At 30.5% G+C, this 27,203-nt stretch overlaps 2 protein-coding genes across 6 annotated transcripts in view; one reads left to right on the forward strand and one right to left on the reverse strand.

Moving 5' to 3' along the window:
• LOC145946799 (solute carrier family 53 member 1) overlaps positions 1-27,203 on the reverse strand; it is a 67,348-nt gene that overhangs the window by 18,937 nt on the left and 21,208 nt on the right. The window lies entirely within an intron of this gene.
• The window catches only part of LOC145947779 (sushi, von Willebrand factor type A, EGF and pentraxin domain-containing protein 1), a 33,211-nt gene continuing 15,566 nt past the window's right edge, over positions 9,559-27,203 (forward strand). For 2 of the 5 annotated variants that reach the window (XR_014427236.1, XM_083057567.1), the window contains exons 1-2: positions 9,559-10,028; positions 20,145-20,381. Coding sequence is in view for 4 of the 5 variants with exons in the window: in XM_083057567.1 (XP_082913693.1) it covers positions 9,980-10,028; positions 20,145-20,381 (286 nt within the window). In the remaining variant the exon portion in view is untranslated. Of the gene's footprint in view, positions 10,029-18,000; positions 18,156-20,144; positions 20,382-27,203 lie in introns of those variants that run through there. The other 3 variants (XM_083057559.1, XM_083057558.1, XM_083057576.1) reach the window with 2 other exon arrangements.

Consider the following 27,203-nt stretch of genomic DNA (forward strand, 5'->3'; position numbering starts at 1 on the left):
CTGCTGTCTTTTCCCTAGATTATAGTCTTTTATTTCTGCACAATTTCTAGCGGGGTAAAATTTAGAAATTGTTTATATTGTTCTGACTTTTTTGCAACAAAAAATTGCTTTTTTTAGTTTATACAAAATTTAAATCAAAATATAAAATCTCTAATTATATAAATCTTTAAATCTTATAAGATTCTAAGAAGAGCGTACACGCAATTGAAAATTGATAATAAAAATTTAAAAAAATTGTATTTCTATTTTTCATTAAAAATGTGGCTAATATATGAATAATTAATTAATTATTTTTTTATCTTAATACAATCTATTGCGACAATAAAGAATTCTATTTTAATTTTTATTTTAATTTGCAACTATTCCTTGACTTTTTTCAAATATACTTCTTATAATAATCTCGCTTAAGGCTCGAAAGTATACGTCATCACGTAGTATATTATAAGGTGAACAAATCGGGTCGTTGCACCTTCCCATCGGGACCTACTTCGACATTCGTCGTAGAAGGATAGTGAAACTTCTTGCGACGTATCTCGCGCATCAATTATGCCTCTCCTCTCTCGCTCTCTTTGAAACAAGATCCTGTAGCTCTATTCCCAGCGTGCGGAATTTCCAACGAAGCGTGAAAATCGCGTCTCTTTTCGCGAGGCGTGAGAAGGCCGTACACAAAACGAGGTCGAAGGAAATTGGTGACGAAGATCTCGGCGATGACGCGTATCTATCCCTGGACTTTGACGATTGTCTGAACGGAGAAAGCGATACCTGTTAGGTCGACAGTATGACTCACATACGTGACATATTTTTTTTTTAATTTTCGACTCGTGACGTTCTCCTATTGTAGGTTGACAATGTCATGATCCCATACGTTTTTCAGAATCGTTACTGACCGTATCAAAAGTTTCACTTCGTCATTTCAGTCAACTTGATCTCAGATACAAGTCAACTGACTCCGAGTGTGAACAGTTTGCTGTCACCTACTAAATTACAGTTCTACTTGTGACATAAATGGAAACAGAAAATTTAATTGCAGCTTTCGCAATACCGGCTTCGATTCTTCTTACGTACTCAAGACGACTCTTCCAACAATCTCTGACATTGATAAATTAAATTTTTTTCTGTCAGTCATTTTATGTTTAGATAAACTATGTAATTGGAAAACTGAGAATGATGTGATTGGAAACTATATTTCATATTTTTACAAGATCTACAAATAATAGAGATCAGAATGGTAGCACCATGGTCCCTATATACATACAGGCAAAAGTGGCAAGCCAGAAAGAAATTTTTCTACGCTATCACGTCGCTTGATTAAATTTATTAATAATGATTTTTCTAATATCAATATATAATATCTTTTTTACTTTATTCTTAGAGTATATTGTTATTTTTTACAATATTAAAATTTTATAATATATTTTGCTTAGGATTTAGCTAGGAAAGAAGCACTTCTTCAAAAGTGTTACATTTATATCAATAATTATGTTGATTATTTATGACAATAAAGATTATAAGAACATAGAAATATAACAAAAGAATTAATATTCTTCACTTTAGTGAAATATCAAATAAATAAAATATTTTAAAAAGTGAATTTAAAATACAATAAAAGTAATGCAAAAATTGATACAAGTAGTCTTTTATCGCCAATTTAATGCTTACTCATATTTTAAAATTGTTTGAAATTATTAATTGGTCTAATTAATAAGTATATTTAGAAAACAAGACATTTTTAAATTGTGCATCCTAATTGCAATCGTACAAAAATAAAAGATTATATAATTTTAAAAAAAACAATAGTTCATTATTATAATATTTTATTTTTGATGCATACAAATTAAAATAAAAATTTAAAATTTTTATAAACAAAATATTGAATGCAGTTTCTTATTAAGAAAATGATAACTTCTGTATTTACATGTTAGAAGAAAGAGGTACCTCTCACATACAGTTATTCGTTTGCTCGCTTTGCGAAAGAAGAAGGAATACTGTCTCAGATGAATAAATTCAGCAACAGTGCAAACAACTGTACGCATTATCTGTCGGAGAATCGAAACCGAGCATAGTAACGGTCTTGCATCTGTTACCTGTATGCTATAGTTTATGCTATGTTAATGTCCTCAGGACTTCTCATCATATAAAAACACCGTTTTGCGTCATTGCGCTGTATCGATTATAGTTATATCTGACATTATGTATTTTGAAGCAAATCGCGATTTTTGAATAATACTTTAACAAGCTTTAATTAGTTGTAATTATGTTTCGTAAGACTGACAAGTTTCGTCAATTTTTTTTTTCTTCTAGGATAGATTGTTCGTTGAGGAGAAGCGTTGGTAGTGTGAGTGTTACAGTAGCATTCTTTTTAAAAGTCTATGAAAGTGTACCGTCAATCGACATAAGCTCAGAAGAGAAAGCGACAATTCTCGTAGTCCTATCGTATCCAACTGGATTTGTAGAATCATGAAAGATTTTTTGTATACATGTCGAACGCGTCAACGTCATCTCTTTTTAATTATATTTTTACACGCACTAAGTAATAATCGCATAAGACCCGGATGTAGGAGTAATAAATTTTAGAAATCGATATTAATGTGAATCATTAATTAAAAATGATGTAAGTTAAATTTTTATTTAAATTTTTGAATTTACGATGAATCAGCTAAATGTAAAAAAATCTTAAAAGAGACTTAACTTACAAGATTTTTTAAAACAGATAGATCATATGAAATGTAAAATTATGAAATATCCAGTATTGATTACACCATTTTAAATTAAATGATGATTGCGCGTTTCATAAAAATTTGCATTTTTTCAAAGATTCCTCTGATTATTTCAATTATTTAACGATTAAGTAACGATGTTTATTCTTCATATTTGTTCTCAAATAAAATTTTGCGGATACTTATATTCTCGTTTATATAAATATATTTTTATCTCGAAAAATATCGATCGTCTTCTATGCTTTCTAATTAGTAGAGAATTGTAAAGATTATAAATAATGTAACTCTTTTTAAATAATGTCTTTTTGGATGATATGATAGATTATTTTGTAAAAATTATCAACTAAAAGAATCTAAAGATGATTATGATGAGAGGATCCAATTAAAAATAGAAAAATTTTTATAAATATAAATTTTTTAACATTTTTACAACTTGGCACTTAAAATACTAGTTGTAACAGTGACGGGAAGGATTTTCAACGATTTAACTAATAATAGGTACGCTTTGTACTCTGATTACTAGAGAAAGCATGCAATGAGGAACTTTATCTTTGAGACTAAACGTGTCATTTTACGTATTTTACGTTAGTATAAATACTCACATATTGCAATTATGAAAATGGCATTGTTTTAGAGTCAATTCTCTCTAATAGATATTTAAAGAAGAAACACATTAGTAACACGTTTGAACATTATTTTGTGAATTCACAATATGTCGATATTGTGCATTTAAACGCTTATTATTTTACAATTAGATTAGTCGTGCTAAAAATTTTACAGTGCTCTCTTGTCAAGCATTTATACGCGCATAACGTGTTTTTTTTTGAGTCTACAGAGAAAGTGGAGTAAAGGGCACTATTAGATGAAAAAGGAGCAAGCGACGTCGCATGCATTACGATATCCTCATTTGAATGCATTATGTTAACACAGTGCAATGCGCACTGACCTATACTTGTTGCAAGATATTATCATATCATTTTTTAAATAGTTATACACATTTTACAATGCGTTCCGTTACGGAAGAAGACTCGATGCAACGAACAGAGAATGAAATCGGTATAAAAATATATAATAAGAAAATAGAGATAAAGATATTTTTTGACATATACAGGAAAAAGATAATGATAATGAAATTAAATTTTATTTTATTATCAATCTTTTTAGAGTTAGCTTATAATATTCAGCTTTGTTGAGATTCAGTAGTTTTTCTCCGATGCTTGTCATTTTATTTTCATACACACACACACACACACACAATTTGCATAAATAAAAACAGACATTTTCGCGTATAACTGTAACGATTTCTTTACTTTATTTTAATTTAATTACAGTCCAACTAAGGAAGACTTAATAAAGACTCACGAAGAAAACTCTTAACGAAAAATTGTTCTGTTTTCCCATCCTTGTCCACTAAAACAATTAGTCGCGAGTGAATTAACTCATGGCTTGATCAATCGATTAAAATTGCACAAGGGTATAGCTGTACAACGATAATAGAAAAAAAGCATGACTGTGTGAGAAAATTTACACATTGCGCATGCAAACGGACAATATAATCACAGCTGTATCACCGTCTTCTATCTTTTCGCTGCTTTGACTTTCCATAGCCATCGACTTTCCAAGGAATTCCCTAAGGCTAGAATCGGGGTCGCATAAAGTACACCAGCAGATGATGCACCTAGCGTATAGTAAGCAGATTGCGGGAAAACATCACACGCGCGCAAAGAACAATTTAAATATACTAACAATGTGCACACGTGTGCGCTCTGAGAAAAAAGTACATTACAGTCGTGTTGCAATCATAAATCTACGTCCTTTAACTTCGCGGCAAAATTGAATCTTTCACAAATCCAGCATGCTGGAAATCTCTTCGACATCCTTGACTCGCTCGCAAATAATTTACAGAGTTTATAATTACCGGTTTACTCGGATTCTTACAAAACAGCGCTATCAATCTATTTCCATAAAAATGATTAATAAATACGTTAATCATATGTAAAATAACGAAACAAAGATTAATACGGTTGATATGTATATAAATAATGTAATAAGCTTATGTTGCGACTGTAATGAAACAGTAGTCTAGTATTCAATTTAAAAATTTACTTTTCTTAATTTAAAATGTAAATAAAATGCAATTATGAAAGAAAAAAGAATAAATAATTAAAATATGAATTGAACTTATTTGTCATTGGAGAAGAGAAATCAGAGAGTTCTAAACACGGAAACACGCTTACAAAGTTGCTGTTCGATAACTCGAAAATTCGAGGACGCCGATTCTTCGATCAATTCGTATATATGCACGAAATGAAGAACGGTTATGGCCAGGTTTGCGATATACGACTAACGGAGAGGCTCTTATTGAATCCTATCTGATTAGAACATGCCGGTCGACGACCTCGTCTTTATACGCGTTCGAAACCTGCGATAATTATTCAGCGAATTTCGAAAGTTTAATGATGCCCGCAGTGATGATGACGCAGTAGAGAGACTCGCGGAATTCAGCCGCAAGTCATTTGCGAGTCATTTTGATAATCGAAGTGTAAGAGTGAAAAGTAAGAAAGAAAAATTTATAGTTCCTGTTTTGCAGTTAAGATCTAGTCTAGATCAGGTGGCAGGGGAAATTCCTTGTATGGCAATCTTACTGTATCGTTCCGCTAGAAGATTAAGGTGATAAAACTGTATCTTGACTCGTTTTGCAAAATTATAAAATATCAAGCGATAAGACCGATTAATATAATTTGTGAGGAAGAAACTAAAAATTGTAGCGGCGATTTAAAACTTATAACTAATTTAATTATACTTCTTTTTCTTTATTTCTTTTTATTCATAAGATAGAGAAATTACTTAAGAGTTATAAATTTTAATGCAGAAAGTACAATATTTAGCAAGAACAATGTGTTCCAAGAAGAATAATGTAATTTCCATTATTTCCAAGAAACTGATATGTTGTATATACGAAATGTGTAAATTGACAAAAGAAAACTTCTGCGGAAAAGTACCGCAAGATAATTCACGCATAATTCACCATTTTGTGCAAATCTCTGTAGCAGATAATTATTGCAAGGTACTCGCGAAGAGTTACATGCCTTTTCTCATCTCTCTCATTAGTTGTTTTTGAAATATTAATTAATTTTTTTATTCGTGTATAGGCGATAAAACATATACACAAAGCACAAGCGATTCAAATAAATAATAATTATACAGTAAATAATAATTTAATTTTACCTCCCTTCTCTGATAGTTATTCATTCTGAATTTCTAAATTCATTCTCTAATTCGCACAATCGCATACTGTATACTGCAATTGAGTTCACACGATGACATTTGACAATAAATTTATAGAAAAAAATTTGAAGTTTTTCCAAAATTTATTCTGTACAATTATTATATGTATTGACATTAATTTTCATCTTGTTATTCTCGATTTTCATGAAATATCATTATTATCATTAATAATTATTTCATGAAAATCGAGAATAACTCTTTAAATTGATAAATGCATGATTTAGCCTATTCATTCAGTCACTTTAAAGATCGTCGACTCCTGTGTCAGAATCATGGAGAACCTGAACCTGAACGAAAACCTGATCGTATACGATAATGGGGTACTTGCGTGAGATGTGTTTGTGCATGCACATACACATCTCAGGTGTATTATCGGCGCATACATGTGCATTCGTGAGTGCACACGCGGCTACAAAGTGTTACGTTTGTTGTATGGCGGTCGCGGTATGTGGGTCAGGAAGCCGGCGTTACTAACAAGTGACTCGATTCGAGACGATTCGTAAAACGACACACACTGCTAGCTTTTGTTGCGCCGAATTTCCGTCTTTTAATAAATTTGGTCTCCTCGCTACTCCTCGATTTAATATAATGATCCTATAATTGTGCTTCGTAAAAACGATTGCAGGCACAATTCCTTGAACTTAGTTCTGTGACTAGTGTAAAAAAAGTGATTACAATTAGTCTTTAGTAATTATCACGATTTATGTTATAGTTTAAAGTTTAAATGAATTAGAAGATGACAGATTGGAGTTAGTGTTAGATACGTTTATAATATTTCATAACATTTGTCGTAGAAATAATTGGATATTGTTAAACGGATTTTACACGCATGAAATTGTGTACATCATGCACTTAAATATTAAAAAATATAATTAAATATTTCAATTTTTAATTTTTTAATTTTAAAGTGTATCAAAATCGATTTAGTATAATGAAAAGAAGACTATTACAATAATATAAAAAAATCAGTGAATAGTTATTTCTTCCAAAAATGTTTTCATAACTACGTATATTTGGAACAAATATAATTACATTTCTATATTTTTTTCACAAAACTAAACAGATTTAACACTAACTCACATAATTATATTTAAATTAAATATTTACTGCATCTCTTGGTTCAGAGAGATTTTAATGCGTAATTTACATCGCGGAAATCTGCTTCTTCACGCACGTTGCGTTCTCTGCATCGAGTACACGTTTTGATCTTCATTTTGCAATTGACTGAGCGATCAAGTATCTGTTCCATCGCAAAATAGGATCAAGTAAAGAAGAATTATGCTCGATAATCGAAAATCATGCACGGTTGCTTCGATATGGCATTTCTTAAAGCAGTCGTCATGAATGCGATGGATGCGACCACATGATACGTGCATTTCTGCGTACGCAATTCTGCTCGTATGTTCACGCATTTTATTTCTAATTGAATAATCAATCGCGACCTCTTCTTGATCGAGTGACATGGAATGCGACAGACAAACCATATGTATGTTCTTGAATGCAAGAACCCGGTTACGTAGTTCTTTTACGTCAATCTCTCTGCGTTGGAATTTTAAGAAAAAGGTTACATAAAAAATAAGATATATTCTATGCAAATATAATTCATCCATTTTGAAAATTTTTATAAATTCGATTTTCCCATTAGCATTTCCAAAAGAGACATCTTTGAGAATTAAGAATATCTCTTATATAGTGTAAAATTATAGATAATATTATATGTACACATACACATACAATATGAATTAATTTGTCTTGAAGATATTTTTTTACAATTTTCCAAAGTCTATGCTTGTTGAAACAGCTTAGATCCCAAGCACATGAAATACTTCTGATACACGCATGCTGGACTATTAAATTTCATGGTTGCGTTAATCAGCACGTATGAGGCGCTCTATAAAGATACAATTATGGATGCTCTTCATTGTTAGCATCAAGAAACCATAATTAACTTAGCACAAGGAACAAGGAAGCATCGAGGGCTAGGCGAGCTGGTTTAGGGTGACGCGGTTGGGTGATCATCTTCCTAGTCCTTCTTTCTTAAGGCATTCTAGATTCTTTCTAACCGGAAGAAAAATAAAAAATAATAACGTCACACCTAATAAAAATGTATATATATAATTATAAAATATTATAATTCAAGTATATAATTTAAAAAAATGTTTTTTCTTTTAAGAATAAATTGGAAACACTGGAGTTAAGAATATAATTCAAGTAAACATTTTATATAATTTTCACATAAGTTTTGATACATAGAGATTGTTATTCCGTTACGTCGTGTATTTTGCAAGAAATATTTTTCTTACTATTAATTTAATTCCACGTTACGAAAAAGAAATTATTTAGGTACGATGTATGTACAAATTACGGTCCCACTTATACTTTCCGCAAAATTATACATACATTGTTCTTAATCGCTAGTACATTGTTACAAATTGCCATAGAATTTCCACGAATTTTCACAATTGCGTATGCTTACGGGAACTCTATATATCTGTTATTTTCTTCGAGACGCCTCGTTTCCATTTTTATAGTTCCATGTTGAGGGATGTGCTTTGCTCTGTGAATTTACAATTATATCCTACATGACGATTATAAAGGTTGATGATTATCAATTATCGCGCACAGTAGAAACGTCAAGAATTATGTAAAAGCGTGAATTGGCGAAATTTATATATGTACAATTCTTAGAATTATCTTTTATGTAAAACTCTTGAGTTCAACTCGCATTAGACGTTTTCGACATTTTACCATAATAACAACATGTTACGCGATGCACATAAGCTGCATGTAATATTCTTTCGTCATTTGCTGCAAAATTACCCCAGCACTTTCTTACGATCTCCATAAACGTATAATTACGCGAACAATCAAATCTAATGAATTATATGTATCGGTATATATTAATTAGGGTTAATTACTGTTCGATCGTTTAAAAATAAATTATAATATTAAAACTAATAATATTAATAATGCTAATAATTAATAATTAGAAGTATTTTTAAAGAAATTAAATAATATAATAATTATAAATTAAATAATATATTAAAAATATAATTAAACAAATATTTTCTGTTCATAACAAAGCATTTTTTAGAACTATAAATTAGAATATTTAAAAAAATAAGATAATGCGATCTTCCACTTATATTATTCACAGATTTTATAATTTCTTTATAAACTTTCCATACAACTATGTCGAAATATTTTATTTGTTCTACATAATCCTATTAACATTCCTTCAAATTGGGATCAATTTTCCCTCGGGAAAGTCAAAAAATCTATTTTTGATGAAATAGCTAATCCAGCCATCCTATACAGGAAAAGGATATTATGTTCTCACTATTTTTGGTGACGTGTCAGCACCACGCAGGATGGCCTGAATACCTGAGGAGAGGCGGATGAGTAAAAAGGAAGGAGGATGAATAGTCAGTCAGTCGCACAGGCCAGCCTCGTTCCTGATGGCAACCGGTACAGTGGTCGTTACTCGTTAAGGTGGTGGTAGCGAGGAACAGGTGGAGGGGAACAGAACACCTGGACGACTTCCTGCTAGAGAGTAAGCGCCTCAGTCTTCAGGAAAGAACGTTCGACATCGGTACATCGATACGAGTTTCGAGAGTTACAGCACGAGATCTGGACTGCACGCTATTTTAACTCTGTTCGAAGATACCTGAAAGACTTGAGAGATTCGCTTTTTTTAAACTCGCGCTTTGAACAAACGCGCTGCTTAGTGTTCAGAAGAAAAAATAAAGAGGGTTGCCCGAACCCCAAAATGATGTTTTTTTCGAAGTGCATTCGGTGAACTTCTCTTGCGGAATCGACAAAGTGCGATTGTTACGGACTTATTAATTATTGTTCCATCACGGAGTTGCGCCAAAATAGCTGTCTCTCCAATTTTCCGGAGAACGAGAAGACATACAAGTTTAATTAAATAAAGATTAAAGTTCCACGTGGAAAAGGTGGTCCTCGCTAAGGAAATGGAACGCAAGACACTTTGCTTACTTTTCATCACTCTGATTTCCAAAAGTACGTAAATTTTTTTTTCAGTTCTAATTTTATCGGTTATCGAATTAAATACACATATATTAAATAAAAATTATCACATAAAAATTTCTAGCAATAATGATTACCAGAAGATATTCTTAAATATTCGAGAGATTTTCAAAGATAAACAAATAAAAATATGCATAAATTATTATATATATGTATATACATTTTGCTGATTGCTGAATTATATATTTATAATCAAATATAATAAATTGCAAATATACATTAAACGCGATAATATATATATATATATATATATATATATATATATATATATATATTATACAATATATGTCATTATAGTGTGTATATATTGTAATTGCATATATAATAATTATACATAATGATATGCAAATAAATAGGCTTTTATATTTGTATAGTCTAAAACACGATATAAAATTAATTATTTTTATGATTGTCTCTAATTGAGTTTTTGTGTAACGATTCGTTATGAATTTTACAAGAAAATATAATTGGATATTTTCTTAGAGAACTTTAATATGGCGAATAGGCATTTTGTGCAAAGATGAATTAATCTCCCGTGGAAAATATAATGCCTCATTAATACACTGAAGATTATTATAATCATTATTACATCCCATTCACTTGTTGCTTTCTAAACGCTAAGAAATTTAATGAGTTGACTGATTATGAGACAATGCTTACAGTTTGTAACGACATTCTCTATTTTACGTATCATTGAAACACTCTATTTTGCAGAACCGGCAATGAAACTAATCAAACACACCTATAAATGCGGCATCTAATCGAATGTGCTCATTATAAGTTAATTATGGGATCATCTAAATTAGCACCAACTTTCAAATGATATATTAATAACTTGTATAGCATTAATGTAAATATGAATAGATTTCTCATAAAATAGAAAAAGTTCTTTGAAAAAAGATTGCTTTATAATAATGTTTTCTATTGCAGTAATAAAAAAGAGAAAAATTTTCCGAAAACATGTATACTCTAATGTAACATATAATATAGAAGCCATTTCGTGAATATAATGAATATACATATATTATAATATTAATATAAATATAATTTTTTTTGTAATAAGTATCTTTCTGGTAAAGTTTCTTTTTCTATTTTTCTTTCTTTTATTTTCTCGGCAATTCAACTCGGGTCAAGATCATCCCACGCGTTCGCGGCATTATTGAACTTAATAACGAATTACCAAAGCACACTTGATTACGTACACGATTTGCAGACGAGAAGTATCTGAAAATAAGCGAAGATTATCCGCCAATTAGCACATAATGTATAATGCATGTGTGTTAGAATGCATTTAGTGAGAGGATACCGTATACCGATTCATTTTTGCTGTAAAATTTTACGTCACGTGATGGTAAATTGGATTTGCGTTAAGCATTATTTAAATGGTAGCACGATTGATCCACACAAATGACTTCGAAAAAGTGTCTTCAATTAGCGTTGATTAACTTTTGAGAGTGTTTTTATAAATAATCGATTTATTTTCTGTAGAACTTTGCTATGTTTTCGCATAATTATCCTGCAGGATAATCCGTTTGTAAATACAATTTCTATATCTCCGGTCTGGTTAAACGAGATAATTCTTCAATGTCATCTTCGCTTTAACGAAGACACCACTAGGCTCACTCCGAAGAAGCGCGTTCACCATTAAACGCATAAATGCACATCTCGTATGTAAATGAAACGCAGCACGGGTTCTCATCTCCAGTGTGCATGCATATAATCGACTTTCCACGATCCTTGCTCGTTTTTCCACGCTGTGGAAAGTGGCCGGCAAAGAGCAGGTTTCATCGCAATAACGTATAAGAGAAGTTCGCGAGAAGATATATAGTTGACTTGTTAGTATCCCTCCAACGTGCACTCTCGTGAAGAAAGTCGTTTACCTATTTACTTGCACATTTACACATTGCCGTGAAATGTAAAATTTATAAAATAACGCGAAATACATTGAATTGCGCGAAACAAATCTAATACAGACATTTTATATGTGTCTCTATATAATTTAACAGTATCGACAATTTCATCGAATATATTCACATATCAACTTTAATAATCTACAATCTACTAGTAAATTCAGCTTTGATATTTTTATAATTTGTCATCACTAATTATCAATTTAACAACATGATATAATTTCTTAAATACAAGAACTTTAAGAATGAGTTATCTTTCTTAAATCTAAGAAGTAGCTTTTTCGCGAAATACGCAAAGAAAAAATTTCCGTCATCATTACTTGATTTTGCATTTTACTTTAATAATACATATGCTACTTCTTCCGCACAAGTTAGGTTAATGACCGAGATTATATCTCGCAGTAAAGTGGTGGTTACTTGCATTTCCCACATGTCGTGTGCATCATTTTTTTTCTCTCCTGTACACTCTTCAAACACTTCTCTTAACTGCACGTTCTCTTGCTGGTTTCTTTCAATTGTCGTTGAGTCATATCCAGTTATTGTCCTCTCATATATATATATATATATATATATATATATATATATATATGTCGTTTCCTGTTGAAACTATAAAAGATCGATGCTGTCGTTATCATTAAATCGATCGGTGTCAAGTATTAACTGGGACGTGAGCAGATTTCATTATTATTCATTACTTTGTCGAATCAGTCGTTCATCGACAGTCATCGATTATTCATTATTTGATATTCATACATCTTACTTCAATCAAATATAAATTAAGAGATTTTCCCATATGAATTTATTATAAGTTAAATAGAAATTTGTATATAATTCGTAAATGATAAGATGATAAGATGATATAAACATGATATAAATCATTATTATAGTTATATTTCAACTCTCTCTTCTTATGATATAATATCATTAAAATTAGATTTAAATACAGTTACAAATTTGAAGTTTAGAAACAAGTTCAGAGCAATTATTAGAAATCGTAGAAATCTGTAAAAAGTCTTTTTTGTAATTTAATAATGTAAAACGATTTACAATTATCACATTGATTTATCAACAGCATTAATGGAGGAGTTGCTTGTGTTAAATTATGACTTCTGAAAATATTTAACTAACTTATTTTTTTTACACATACAGAACGATACAATCAACTTTTGACTTCCAATCATCGACAGCTAACTTTCGCGATAAATACATTTACTTCCGTCGTATTGTAGGATTAGTCGCGATTTCGCGTATGTGTTGACTCATACATTGGCACGCCTTGAAAACAAAAGGACGGCGTGTTTAATTAGCTTGGCTCAGTACCCAATTTCCCACAATTCCGTGAAATAACGGGAATATCAGGCGAATGAACAGGAAAAAGAAGGCGAGACCGATGTCTACCTTTTCTCTTCTACTTTTGCCCTGATTATCCACTTTTCTTACGGCGTGGGCGAAACTCCGAACATTGAAGTCACATGTTATACTACATACTACATACAAAACCCGAGTGCAAGTTAGTAGAAGCAAAGTTTCATTTCTTCATCTATGATGAAAGAATGAAACTTTACTGCAGTAAAAATAAAAGTTATTTGTGTATTTATATATTGTATATACATATATATAAAAAGAGTTTTTATTTTATTTTAATTATAATTCTAAATTATTATAGCTAAAAACTAAATCTCTCTATAAGAGAGTAAGCTTTTATAATAAATTTTACAAATTTTATAATTTGAAATACTTTAAATATAGATCACATATATAAATAGATAAATATATAAATCGTATTATCCATTATGTACAGCAACTCAATAATTTTAGGATAATCGATAATATACTATATTTTTTTTTACTACATATAATAAGTGATACATTATCTTAATTATTAAAATTATTAATAAAAATTAAAACCATTAATAAAAATTAAAATGTGCGATTTATCGGAACCTAAATTCTATCTATTAATAACTACATTACATAGATTTAAATTTAAATTTAATTTTTTATATTACATAAACAGTTGTATTTAAAAAATATGCAAATGTAAAATAAAAGTATGCAAAAACCTATAATAATTATATATGGCGTGGTATTTAATCGAAAAATAATGATTATCTCATGATTATTAAATTTAAAAAATGTTTCAACCTCTTATATATATTGAAAGAATTACAGTTGTACATTATTCCTTTTATTATAATCAAATACTGGATTTTACATAAATAGCACAAAACTCGAAAGTAATACTGGTAATTTGCTAAATGTATTTGTCGCGGTAGTGAGATAAGATGATAAAAACGTAGGGTATGACAATCGTTTTAAGGATAACGGTAAAATAGCAGTGACCTGATATTTACACCGGAATAATTTTTATCCTTTCCATGTTATTTTTCGACGCGTTGTCTCCATTCTATTGTCCTACATAAGCTAATTTATTCGAAACACGTACTATTTAGCAATGTATTTTGAACACGATGTATTGGAACAATTAAAAGTTTTTATTTTGAATATTTATAAATATTAACTAAATATTTATAAGCTTCTTATTTATAAATTAGAATAAGAATAAATCAGTAATAAATCAAAGAATTAATTAAGGCGTAATTTTGCAAATTTACTTACAAGTGTATCAAACTTAGTTTTATTATATATTAAACTTGGATTTATTTCATAAAACTTAATAAATATTAATCACAACAAATAATTGAAATATTACAATACATTATTATCTGCAAAATATATGTAATAAATTGAAATTGAAATATTAATTTAAATATTAATTTTAAATATTATAATTATTAATTATTATACATAATACAGATAATTTTGCAAACATTGAGGAAAGTTAGAGATCGAGGTCAATCTTAAAGAAAATTATTGAGAGAATAAAATAGGTAAAAATAAGAAATTAAAAAAAAAAAAAAATTCTGATGAACAATTAAAATTATTAGCTTTGTAGAACATTAAGAATCTCTTTGAGATAACGGAATTTCTTAATTATTTTGAAAATTAGGATTATAGTTATAATTACTGACACCATTTGCTAATTTTAATTTTCGTTATTATTTCAGTATTTAACCTTCGTATTCTTATTCATTCTATACATGCGCAGAATTTAATAACCGAAGATTATGATTTTTTTTTATTATTCAATCGGAGTCTAAGGCTTGATGATAATTTAAGTATACTAAATGTTATTCGATAATTTAAAATGGCATTCGATATATTACAAACTGCACATATAATAATCATGACAAATTATTTCATCAGAAAAAATTGATTAATCCATCTAAAGAAATTATTTAAATTGATTACTTTCTTATCTTTTCTAACAATTAACTTGGCAGGGCATAGCTATTCTTGTTAGCAAAGGACGATTATTGTATTCGTTTTATTTTATACCTATCATCTTTTGACAACTTCCTGTCTTTTGACTCTCGTAATGCCAGCAATATTTTCTCGCCCGTAATAATTTGCAGCTATAGCTGATTCTTTTTTCTGCGTCGTAAGATGCGGCTGGTTGCCGGTCTCTAATCGATTTCTCCGTAACTTACGATTCACGTGGCTGCGTACGTTGATGACGATCATATACGTTGGCAGAGGATAAAGTACTTTTCAAATCAGACCTCGCGGCTTCAGGTTCTGCCCCGATTTGCGGCTTAACAATTACGACGATGCCAGCAACCTACATTAAGCGCGGATATAACGAACAAGTTGTTGTTCGCGACATTTATTTTGAGAATGTAAATTGCGCATGGAAAATATTTGTATAGATACAAACAATCTTATTCAAGGATACGATATTTAATTGTTATAATATAACTTTTAGAATTAAACATATTTGCTGCTTTATTAGCATGTTTATACATATATTAACATTCTGGTTAAAGAAATAATCGTTACTCTAAAAAGAATAAATCATCATTACTGCTTATGAAATATAATATTGGTTATATGTTTTCCTATGTGCAAGTTATAAATTTGCTGGTGGTTACTACGATCTTTATTTTTCGTAGCACGTGCACGTAATGCATTCTCGAGAATATGAAAAGGTAACATGCGTATCGAAACAAGAAGATAGCTTGCACACGTAGCACCTGCTTTACGCGCGCCTTATATCGCCATTATCTTTATCGATCGACTTCCTTCTTCTCAGAAAATACGATACTGTTTAATGAAATTGAAGATATCATAACAGAAGTTATATTCAAACTCTTTAATAAATAACATACTATCAATTTCATCAAAATTTAAATTCTCTTGGAAAGAACATGATCGTATCACGATAGCAAATTATTTAAAATAATACATTTAATAAAATTAACGGGTTTATGCCATCATGGGCTATTTCATCTGCTGGCCGACCGCATAGCGTATCCTTGTTGGTGCGTCGCACGCGTGATTATAAGAAACGCGTGATAAATATGTTAATTGAATAGTGCGAACCGTTACGCAGTTAGCCCACAAGACATCAATTGTATGTCGTCGATGGATAGCACCGTTCGATTGCGCGTTCGGAATGAAATGCCATTCGTGAGCCAAACACTCATTCTATCGCGCCAAATTAGCCGGATGACGTGACGCATGCATGACAATTCTTTTTTATCTTTTAAAGCCTACATATCTTAACAAAAATCATATATATATATAATTTGATATTATAACTTTTATACACACACACATACACAAAAGCACGATAAAGAACTTCTAAGTATTATTTATAGAGGTATAACATGATTTATGTGGCTTCGAAAATAATTATTATTGCATTAATATAAAGTTATATAAAACAGATTAAGATTTATAATAATAATTATACAATTTTGGTGAGTTTGAATTTTGATATGATAGACATAAACATAATCTCTGTTTATTTATGATTATTGGTATTTCTTCTTAATATATATGTATCATTACAAACTTGCTGTTCCTAATTTCTGAACATTATATATCGATAAAATTAAAATAATATAAAATAAAATATATAATTAAAATAAAATATCGAGCAATTAGAATTTGGCTGTTTTATATAATTAAATAAAAATTATGCACGACAATAGTACACAAGTTGCACATCCTACATCCAAAGTCAACGACCCTCGCGCTCGCGCTGCAACGTCCGCTTTTGCCAAGTGCATGCGTGCAATTGCAGCGCGTTTCTACAATTCCGTTGCGTTCGATGCATCCATCTTTCGCCGCAAATCGATGCAAGACGAGATGCTAGACGATTTCACTGATTTCAGAACGCGCCTGTGTATATCTGATGAGAAACGTTCAAGATTTGCGTTTCACACGCGATTCGTGTGCGCGGTTCTTACGCAATGTGTAAATTGTCTCAAAAAGCATTCGATTTTATACTTCACTTCGTTAAAACCGATGCAAGTAAATGCAAAAAAAAAAGAAGAGAGAGAGAGAAGAGAAGAAGAAGCTTGTTTTCTTAATAAATGATTTATAAAAATTTCTAATACCTATGTCGTGTGCCATGTATTGTGTATATAATGTTTCTACGAGATATTAAATTTTCATATAATATTTTAAAATTGTTTCGATAAACTATTATTAAAAACTTTACTGATGAGAAATTTAGAATTTAGAATATATGTATATATATATATAATATGTGTGTAAATTTTTAATTTTTTATAGATAGACAAAATTCTATGTTTTTGCTACTTTTATAAATCTAACAAATCAAATCAAAAATTAAGGAAAAATTTATGAATATTACTCGCAAAAATCGAGAAAAAGTTCGCGCGTTTTTACAATTTATGGAAGGAAGATTGCTCGTCAAATGCGCGATACATATATGATATATGTATGCGTGCGCTAGACAATTCTTTTCGACAAAAGAAAAAAGAAGAAATGAGGAGATTATTTTCAACAAGGGAAATAATTTTTTTGAAATGAAAGAATAACGAATGACGACAGCTGTCACACAATGATGACGAGTGAAATTCATCATTGTCAGATAAAGTTTACTTCCTTTTTTTTTGGATTGGCACATATCATGCTGGCCGCGGGCAACGCACACGAGTGCATAGCCGATGACTTCCTAGACGATTGCGCGATCGCCGCAGGATGTGAGCAGCTTGCGTTATCGCTTCCGTTACGTATCTTACCGGCGTTTTACATCCCTCGCTTTCTCGCGACCAGCTCGATACTTTGCTCTGCTCAAAATTGCTGACAACCGCGTGTACGTAAATGACAGGGTGGTGATAATGACGGTTTATTATCAAAACGTGTGTATGTTTCTGTGTTTTTTTCTGCCCACATAAACCAGTGAAACGTGACGAGACGAAAGGGTATAATATAATCAGAATTGTGTGTGTGTGTGTGTGTTGAGGCATTTCTAAATTTTTAGACATAGGATTGAATTATGCATCGCTTCTATTATATTTGTTATACAAAGAAATCCAGATTATTAGAGACAGACAGCGTTATAAAATTCTTGAAATTTTTTTTATTTCTATTATTAACAATGAAAATGTTAATTTAATATTGTTTTTGAACTATAAAAATAAAGGATTTTTTTAGTAATTTTTTTAGCAGCGAAAATAATATAATCTGTTAATTTTTATTATAACATTTAGAACTAAATTAAAAAATTTATGAATCATCTTCTTAGACGTTTATTGTAAAACATTACACTTATCTGTAAACTTATCCTACTTTGCAACACCTTTCGTAATCGCTGGCAGCGGATGTATACTTAGACCAAACCTACATTTTTCATTCGCGTCGCAGGAAAAAGCGAAGCAACAGACTATTTACGACTGGTTTCCTGTGTTCACTTTCGTTGTGCATGGGAAGACATTACTTACATAAGGAAGATTCTGTTTTGTATCTAGGATAACATGAAAAAATATTGCTACATATTGCCTCGATGAATTTGAGCATTTTGCTCGGGAAGGTGATGAGTCTCACCGCTCATTGAAATCACCAGCTTGAAAAACGGCAGCGGCAATCCGATGAGGCAACGTACATCCGCTTTGCATCGTACATGGTTGATGCGCTCAGTGCGTGATGATGTGAGATTGCGTGTCTTCGATAGAAGAGATTGAAAAGAGCATGCTCGTCTAGCGCGTGCGATGCACTTGCGATGAACAGCCAGAGAACTTGTTGCATTACATCGTGCAATTAGTCATGTGAGATTGAACTGGGTAGATAGTCGAGCGCCTATCCTTTATGAGAAGCTTAACAGCTTTCGCGAGAATTTACGCGCGAGTATTTGAGGCAATTTAGTATTGTGAAATGGACATAGGGCATGATTAGACATGATCATTGAGAAAAACGCATTAAAATCATCGTTACGAGAGTATGCGTAATTATGGAAAAATGAGATTAAAGTGGCATCCTTTCACGTCTCTTGAATTCTTAGAAATTTTTAACGAAACTTTGGAAGTATATCTGTAGTTAATTTATATTGTATTATCTCCCTTATATGCAAATATGTGGATCGATCGACTGGAATTAAAAAAGGAAACAAGAGTAATCTATATATTAATTAGTATGTCACTCTAAATAACTGTTGTCGCTGTATGAGGGTAAAAGTGAAATCTTTCAGCACTTAGAAACTAGGTTTATTTAATGTATGGAATATATCCAAGTTAATATCCTATGTATGAACGTTAAGAATTATAGTAAATAACACACACATTAATTACACTAATATAATAAAAATTAATTAAAATATAAAGTTTGCATAAATTTTAATATTAGATATTTATATTATAACAGAATTGTATAAAATAATATCTAATAAAACATTTTTTTATGTGCTAATATGATAAAAATTTCTTCTTATGCGTTATATTTTAATTCATGAAAAAAATTATGTTTTAGTTAGTTTATTGGAAAGATGCAAGAATAATTTTTTTCTTTCTTATGTAATTTTTATTATTAATACCTATTTTTAATACTATTTGCGCGTGTCATTATAAAAAATAATTATTTTCACTAAACATTGCAACAATTAAAGTTCTTGTAAACCTACACTGCATCTCTCTCTCTCTCTCTCTCTCTCTCTCTCTCTCTCTCTCTCTCTCTCTCTCTCTCTCTCTCTCTCTCTCTTTCTCTCTTTTCTCTTATGAAACATATTTCAATATAAATAAATTTATGTCGTTAATCGTGAAAAACTTGATAATAATCATGTTAAAATAACAATCAATGTATTATGTTTCAGGTGCCAATGGCGCTGGATGCGGTTATCCAGGTGCACCGGCACATAGCAGCGTACGTTTCACCGGCACAGATATCAATGATGTCATAGATGAGGAAGATGCCCTTCTTAAAGATACCACATTACCGGAGGGCACCGTAGCTACGTATTCCTGTGAACGAGGATTCGAGCTTTTGGGACCAGCGAGAAGAGAATGCCAAGCCGATGGAATGTGGACACCGGAGGGTGTGCCCTTCTGCGGTAAGTATATAATTTTGATGCTTATAATTGTTTCAAATATAAACTTTTTTTTTTTCGATCGGCAAAATTATATACAATTATATTTCCGGTATTTCGTGAAGCATAACATCTTGTCAAAATATTGGTAGTCATAATAAATAAAATGTATAAAAATAAGGGCCACTTTGACCAACTCTGATTAACTTTAATCGACGATTAACCTATATCTTTGTCTCTTTTTAAGAATCTGAAACGAGACAAAGATATAGTTTAATCGTCGATTAAAGTTAATCAGAGTTGGTCGAAGTGGCCTTAAGAAATGTGGAGAGGAGGATAGACTTTTAAAAAATGCTCTAATTATATAGAGAAATTAAAAATTAAAAATAGTTTAAAACAATATTTAATTGAAAAATAGAAAACAAATAAAATTATATGTATATATATTAAAAATTAAATGTCAAATTAATATCTTATGTGTGTGATAATATCCATAATATGTTGTGGATTATAAACTGCGATGATAATTTAGCAGGATAACTGTATAATATGACATAATGATACACAATGATGTAATACTGACTGCAAGTATCATAAATTCTCTATACTATAGGCTATTCAACTTTAAGCAGTCTTTCATTTATAGATTTTCTGATTAATTTTGAATTGTTATCTTTAGCGGATTTTTTAACATTACATATAATTAATCCTCGAATTACAAAACTATTAAAACAAGTTAAAGTGAGAATTTGAATAAAGGATTTTAGTTTTCAAACAGCATCTTTTAATCATATATAATTCAATAAGATTAGTTTTCTGACCTTTCTGAAAAAAAAAAAAAATCAACTTCACACACAAATTAAACAGAAAATTTATAAATAAAATATGACTTGCTAAGTGTCTGGAACCCCGTGTTAAAAAAGAATCGCTCTTGTACATTATATATGTATGTCAGATGCGGAATTGTTCGATTTTCTATGTATAATTATATTCAACGCGAACGATCGATAGAGAGCAATGATATGTCCACGATGTTTCGGGAAGGCAAGTGACCTGGTTCCACGTGTCCTTGACCGAGCAGGCCCAGCAATGCTGGCACAAGAAATGCTATGCCGAAGTCGTCGGTGGGGGCAGTGCACCGTTAACTCTGAACCTGTTACCAGCTAAGACCGCCCGCGGCTTTCCCAATCTTACGCGCATTCCTGGTACAGGATCGTCTTCAGACTCTTGTCCTTGGGAGTCGTATCGGACGAATTTACTCTGTTTTTTGTACGACCCCTCTTCCGGAAACACTTTTGTCTTTACAAATATGCCGCTTTTATTATTATCTGCCGCTTATTTTGACTATAAATTCTTCTTCATTTTTTATCATGGTTTACATAGATAAATTAGGAAAAATATTTAATTTATTGTACGCGAGATATAAAATGCTAATTCTTTTTGGATGACGTCAGTGAAATCTGTCGACTCCAAAATAATTACCGCACTCATTAGCGTTCACGATCAAAGTATCTCATGTGCTTTCCTATATATGTATGTGTGTATGCTAAAATCTGTGCTTTTCTCATTGACGAGATTTCCGAACGATAAGGAATGCCTTGTATTTCATATATATACTATGTATAGATATTATTTATCGCGTGGAATGCGTTTTCTAGTCTTGCGGTCGATCATCTCAAGAATGAGGTGACCGATTCTTCTCCTACCGCATCTCGATTGAATGTGCAAACCACAGATCAGATCAAATACTTTTACACTTAGCTCAGAAATTCGTCTTTTTCACATATCAAAGAAAAAAATATTTCTCAAAGACAAAAATTTACATTATAAGCATTTTCTTATCTTTCTTTTTTAAAATAAATAATATTTATATTTTTTATTTAAATTTTATATTAAATTTATTAATGAATTCTTCATCCTTCGTATGTTAGTTCTAAAAACATATTTTAAAATATAATAAATCAAGTACAAATATTAGTCATTTAAAATTGAAAATATTTAAAAAATTTGTATTTTTATTTACTCATTTTTTAAAAATTTTTTCATACTTTAAAAAAAATTGTTTAATTTATTAAATAGAATAAAACATTAACAATTAGTGTGATATAAATTATTGTTAGTAGAAGAAATATCATGTTAATCTTTTTTCTTTCTAAGAAAAAGACTTTCGAAATGTATTATTGCTCCAATATTAGTTAGTTTTAATTTTATCCTTTCATCTTCATTTAGAAGTAGAATTAGAATCAGAGAAAAAAGTAAACCGCGAACCGACCCTATTTCTATTTCATCAGAAAGTCGTACAATTAACTGACGATTGAATAAAATGCACTTATTTCCGGAAATGCACGACGTTGTTCTTGCTTCTAGTAATACAATTCCTGCACGTGCGAAACGTATCGAAGTGAAAGAATATGGTTTGAAAGAATCGTTCGCGATGAAATCTCACGGTCACGCTTCGTGAGCTCGATGACAGACCAAACTGGTCCAGGATCACGAGAAGTGGCGCCGTGACGTGGGCGGAAGTGGGTCGCGACGTGGATTACGAGTTACGAGTACACAATATCGACACGCCCCGACAATTGCGAGGACTGTCTTTTCGTAAGGTGAAACAAGCAAAACGCGAAAAAAAGATACAAAAAAGAGATGCTCTTATTAAATGGTTTATCGCCAAATCATCTACACATACATACATGCATTATATATATATGTATATATATAAAATATAAATTATTATAAATTATAAAAAGTAATATTAAATTTTTTAATCTCTCATTTAAAATCAATTCTCAAAAAAATATAAATGTAAGAGTTGTTTCTTATTTATGTAATTTTATTTCGATAAATAAATTGAAATCTAAATCTATAAATATGAAATCTAAGTTCGGGAATTTTTATTTGTGATCGAAATATCCAACATTATCAGTTTTTCATATTATGTATTATACAATAACTCGTAAATTTTATTAATATTTTGTGTATGATGGAGAATCAATTCTACAGCATATATAAATAATAAAATTCTTATATCAACTTGGTCTTATTTTATAAATAAGAAATGCATAAAGAGAGTTCTTACAAAAAAGAATGATTAATACAAAAATCGCTGATAGTTAATTTCTGATGATAATCAAATTTTAAACATAAATATAACATTTTTGTAGAAGTTTTGATTATACATATAATGTGCATTATCATTAAAGATGAATTATATTTAAAAAAATAATATTACATAGAGAATCTCTCTTTTTCTCCTTTCATCTCTCTTTCGCCTTCTTTCTTTTTCTACTCTCTCTCTCTCTCTCTCGCATATATTGTTAATGAGCACATATTACTTTAGATATACATATTTGAACGACGTTGGAATAGAATTATAGGTCACGAGGTTCTCGAACAAAAAGGGACAGAAACAAATGAAACTGTCTTGATCAGAAAGGCGGAACATAGTCTCTGAAATTATTTTCGAATTTCACGGTCTCCATATAAAAATCGTTAACAACTTCTTAACCCAAATATCTCTAAGTGCTCGATTCTGTCTTTGCATGATAATATTGATAATTATCCTTAGAAAGATCTTTAATCTTTAATCATATTTATTACACGATCGTTCTATTACATTCTTCTTTAGTTTTTATCTATAACAATGTGTTTTATTTCATCTTCTGAATATATGTTTTAGAAAAAATTATAAATGCTTTAGACAAATAGTCAAACTCTGATTGACTGATACTACTTTGCAATCAGTTATATATGTATATTTCACGTGTCTTGAAATAAATAATTCTCGGTAATTAAAATATGTTGCAAATATCAATATCAAAATATGTTCAAATATCAATAAATAGTTGTTAGATATCTCTTAAATATTCAATATTCAAGAATGATAGTGTAAGTTCAGGAAGCAATTCGATAAAGCAGAATCTTGCACATTTCTGTGGTATAATCTTTACACCTATTTCTCGTGGAAAAAGGAAATATCATATTGCAGATTGATGATGTTATAATGACCGCGACATTTCTTATACATAGAGCAATAATCATCAAATATTCACGGATCTTTTCGTCGTCGTTTTGATAATTGCAAAGCAAACATAAGCGCGAGTAACATTTGTGCGAAATTACTCGATTGCCCACTCAAGACAGTCGCAACAGTTTCTCGTGATCCGCCGACCGCGAGAGAGCCGGTTGCCACTTGCGCAGCTATGCGTGAACTTGACTTTTCAAATGCGTACTTCTCGTTTGCCTTCCACGATAAGTGTACGATAATTCCAGAGAACTCATTTGCGATCAAACTTGATTAATGATGTCGCGACGACAGGGATGCATAAAAAATATAAGGAGATCGGAGAATTTAACGCAAGAGAATAATTCAAATTGAGGAGATTATATGTCATACTGAAAAAAAGGAAAGAAATATCGCTTACTCTATTAACACTATTAATATTATTTTCTAGTATATGCTTTAATAAAATTTTTAATCAGACATAAACTCGATGCTAATTATCTGTAGAATATTTTTGTTTCTCCATTTTAAGGATCCATAAACGGCATTTTGCGAAAGTAAGATTCAATTTTTTTCGATACTTAATAGAGAAAGAAACTTCCTGATTGCATTAAATTGTGCAACGTATGCTTCAATAGGCGCAAGTTGTGGAAGAGAAAAGAGTCATCTATTATTATTATTATTATATAAAAACGGTTCTATGAACTTAGCAATTTCACGGACGAATGTATTTTTTATTGTATCGTTGATTTTTATTCATATCATTGATATTCTCATCAAAACCGTAATATGACATACAAGGATATGTACAAAGAGCGATTAGTATGCTAACGTAGTATATTTTGCATCGATGGTCAAACTGAAAAAATCGTACATGGTCAATACTTACATTAAAAAATAATAGAATAGTCTTACAGATAAACGTAAAAAAATAGCAATTGACTTTATAGACGTTGTATTTTACGACATTGTACATAATAGAAAATAAAATAGCACTACTTTCTCATCAAGATAAAAAATTAACACACACATCATGTATTAAAAAAAATTATCTTCTCATTATCTTTATTTATTCGGATAAAATATGTTTTTAAGATTATAATAATTTTTTTATTAGTAATTGTAAAACTTTGATCTTTATATTATGTTTATCATTTTCTTGACTTGAGTTATTTTTCTTCAAGTATTCTATGGAATTCTTTCGATTATATTTTGTGATTATATTAATTTATAAATATTATATTGAACTAATTTTTAGAGTAAATAATTTTGCGAATAAACAATTCAATGTTACGATTAGATTAGAAGACACAATATTGTATATGATTATTTGCGTCGGAAGTATGTGGCAATATGGATTGTTTTCCATATCTCTTGTTAACGCGATACTGACGGAAACGATACGGCAACATAAAAATCATTTGCATTTGCGTGTATAAGAAATAACTGTAAATTATGAGGTAAGCACGACGCGCTTACATACGTATACATCTTGTGGGAACATGCGCGGTATGCGTGGACTTTCATGGGGGCGCTAGCCAGTATGTAGGTTTAGGTCGAGAATGCATTGATTATCGTTTTATGTGTCAAACCTACGCCTACTTGATAGAATCATGATTGCTTCGTTAAGATAATTATATGAGAGACGCGGTTGATGCGAATGCACGATGAATATTTTAATCCTTTCTTTAAACTATATTAAGAATAACACATATATACATTTAATTAGAGTACTTATAACAAAAGTAAGATGGATTTTAAATTAAATAATTTATATTAGCATTATTTTATTTCGATTTAGTATGAAAAAAATTAATCTGAACGACCCATTATTGTAATTCATGTCTATTTTTCATATCCGTTTCGGCAATTTCGAGCATTTTCATGTATCCTAATTAATTGATTAATTTCAGTTTTATGTAATTATATTGTGCATTTTTATTAGTATTAAATATAGCAATGTGTAATTTAAAAAACTTTTTTTATTAGACGTGATAATAAAATGCAATGACTGCACAAGTTTTCTGAAAAACATTTTGATGAGGATAAAAATAACTTTTATCAATTTTATTATTTTAAATGTATTAAAAAATTAAAACATATATATTTAAAAAAAACAGAACTGAATAACAAAAATAATTAAAAGATAATATTGAGTGAGAAGAAATGTTTCGTGTAACTACAATGAATTTTCATCCTTAAGAAGCTCGAGATACTGAATGCATTTTCGAAGTTCAAGAACAATGCACCTAAATTTCTGTATGCCGCAATTGTACCTGACGCTAATTGACAATTACTGACCTGATTGAACCAATTGTACAACTTGACACTTTCCTATCTTTAACGACCACTAAGCTTTCTTCTTCAAAGGGACAGAGCGACGCGAAATACAATTAAGTCTGAATTAACCTTACCGCATAAACCTGACCGCTATTTCCCAACGCTTATTATCGGGGTATCTTAGAGATGTGCTCAACGCATATACGCAGACGGATTTTCAGACAATCCTTTGTTCGCGTACCGGTCTTCTGCATACGACGAGCTTTTACCGTATTGTCTGTGCATCTCTCAATTGTTCCGCACAAGATTCCGCGAGATACTTTGGGGCCGTGGTAACAGATTGCATGCAGAAACACGTTGTGAGGTATCTCAAAACACATAGCCACAAAATACATAGGGTACGAATTATGCCGACCACGAAGAATATTACATATGCATGAGAAATTCATTAACACATTGTGTTTTTGACGTTGCGTACTTCTAACACAAGTGATCGAGAAATATTTTGCAATGATAATTAAAATAAATATCCCGCCTACACATATATATAATAATACTTATTATTT

The sequence above is a fragment of the Prenolepis imparis genome, unplaced genomic scaffold (genome assembly GCF_030444845.1).
Source record: "Prenolepis imparis isolate NDT839.2.m4 unplaced genomic scaffold, iyPreImpa1.0 SCAF_2, whole genome shotgun sequence".
Taxonomy (NCBI): domain Eukaryota; kingdom Metazoa; phylum Arthropoda; class Insecta; order Hymenoptera; family Formicidae; genus Prenolepis; species Prenolepis imparis.